The 1,705-nt window shown below is 46.0% G+C and overlaps 1 protein-coding gene across 1 annotated transcript in view; it reads right to left on the bottom strand.

Moving 5' to 3' along the window:
• The window catches only part of ankrd11 (ankyrin repeat domain 11), a 24,606-nt gene extending 23,304 nt beyond the window's left edge, over window positions 1-1,302 (bottom strand). The window contains exon 1 of the mRNA XM_076996560.1: window positions 1,168-1,302. Within this exon, the coding sequence (XP_076852675.1) occupies window positions 1,168-1,243 (76 nt within the window). The 5' untranslated portion in view covers window positions 1,244-1,302. The remainder of the gene's footprint in view (window positions 1-1,167) is intronic.
• Between the last annotated feature and the right edge of the window lie 403 nt (window positions 1,303-1,705).

The raw sequence follows: 1,705 nt of genomic DNA, 5'->3' as shown, positions 1-1,705 counted from the left end.
ACACACACACACACACACACACACACACACACACACACATTTAAGAAAAAGGATTTGTGCCAAAAACATTCCATGGGGGAGCCGATAATGATTTGGCATAAAGAGCAGCCCCAACAAACAGCTAATCCTGGGTGAGTGGTATAGACTAATGAAAAAGGCACCAACCACTGTAATGACGCTTCACACAGGATTACATACTGTGAAAACGGATTACCTGCCGTAAAAATTTGTCTTTAATAATATAATCGTAAAAAAAAAAAAAAAAAGAAATACATAAATAAAAACGGGTACATGAAAGTGCACAAAGCTTAAAAAGACGGATGTTTTGTAAATGACTGTGAATGAATGGTTCTTACACACGCACACAGACACACACAAGAGTGTGTGAAAGCAGCACAATGGCATGACTGGGGGAAGGAGGAAGGGCGGGGGTGCGAGACGTGGGGCTGCCCCTCCTCCATTAGCATCACAATGAGCGGACCGGCCATTGTGTGTGTGTGTGTGTGGGGGGGGGGGGGGGGGGGGGGATTAAGGGTGAGATCTCCCACCTCACAGCACGGTCACACAAAGGCCCCCGGGGGGCGTAACAGCCCCACAGAAATGCCTGAGACTCTGAGCTTCCCAACAGAAGCAAACAGGAAAAAGAGCTAACACACCCACCACACACAGATCAGAAACACCACACTACGTCACAATCTGTAAACGTAAATACGGCCAAATAAATGGAACAGCAAATGAATGTGCTCATTCTAAGCCTACCGTCACCTTGACAAGCAAAGTGGACAAGCACAAAACAACAACAACAACAAGAAGCACGATCGTGACGATCATTTAAGCCTAATCCAAACTCCCAGTGTATGCAGGTTACATTAAGAACATCTGGACTGACCAACTGATCATTTTCATAATCCTCCAAGTTCCAACAAGAACAGCCAAACACGACTCCAGCCTCTTTTCCCCTCGGAAAACGGAGGACGTCTTACACGAAGCCTTCCAATCCTCTCCTGTTCAACGGACTCCGCCTTGTACGACCCACGTTTGTTTTAATAGGCTCTCTTTAGCCCGACACACACAAGCACGGTCAAACCAACATTGCTGTAAACCACCACACAACAACTCTTCTTTCTGCTACCCACAATGCCCTGCTGTGAGGCCCCGCCTCCTTACCCGAGTCAGAATCTTTCTGGTCTCCGTTGGCGCCGACAGTGAAGGGAAGCTTCCTCTTAGGAGCCTTCTCCTTCATCTCTTTGACGCCATCGCTGCGGTCCGACTTGGGAGTCTTGGTTGACAAGCCTTTATCTTTATCCTAGACAGAAGAAAATATTAGAATATTAGAACAATATAACGTTTATGGTTTCTAAGTTCATAATGAAAGAAAATGCAAGTAATACCTTTAGAAAAAACAAAGATATCGGTCATTTTAGTGTGACTATAACCTATGGACATGCCCGGGTAAAAGAAGATGACCCTAACTAGACCCACAATGCTCTATGCTCCTGAGTGCTAAGCTAGCTAGGTGGCTAGCCATTAGCCCTTAGCATTAGCTAGCTTGCAACTCTGCTTTACATTTAAATACATTTAACGGTTTGCCCACTTCTGTCAGTACTATGAAGAGGTTTGGATAAAGGAAGATGTGAAAGTCTGGGCGCTGTGGCTAGTGTGTGCGGGGGCAGCGGCGTGTCCTTTCAGGGTCTCCCTCTACACA

Source organism: Brachyhypopomus gauderio, chromosome 1, assembly GCF_052324685.1.
Source record: "Brachyhypopomus gauderio isolate BG-103 chromosome 1, BGAUD_0.2, whole genome shotgun sequence".
Classification (NCBI taxonomy): Eukaryota; Metazoa; Chordata; class Actinopteri; order Gymnotiformes; family Hypopomidae; genus Brachyhypopomus; species Brachyhypopomus gauderio.
The sequence above is the reverse complement of the archived record's forward strand: the minus strand, read 5'-3'. Positions and strand labels throughout refer to the sequence as shown.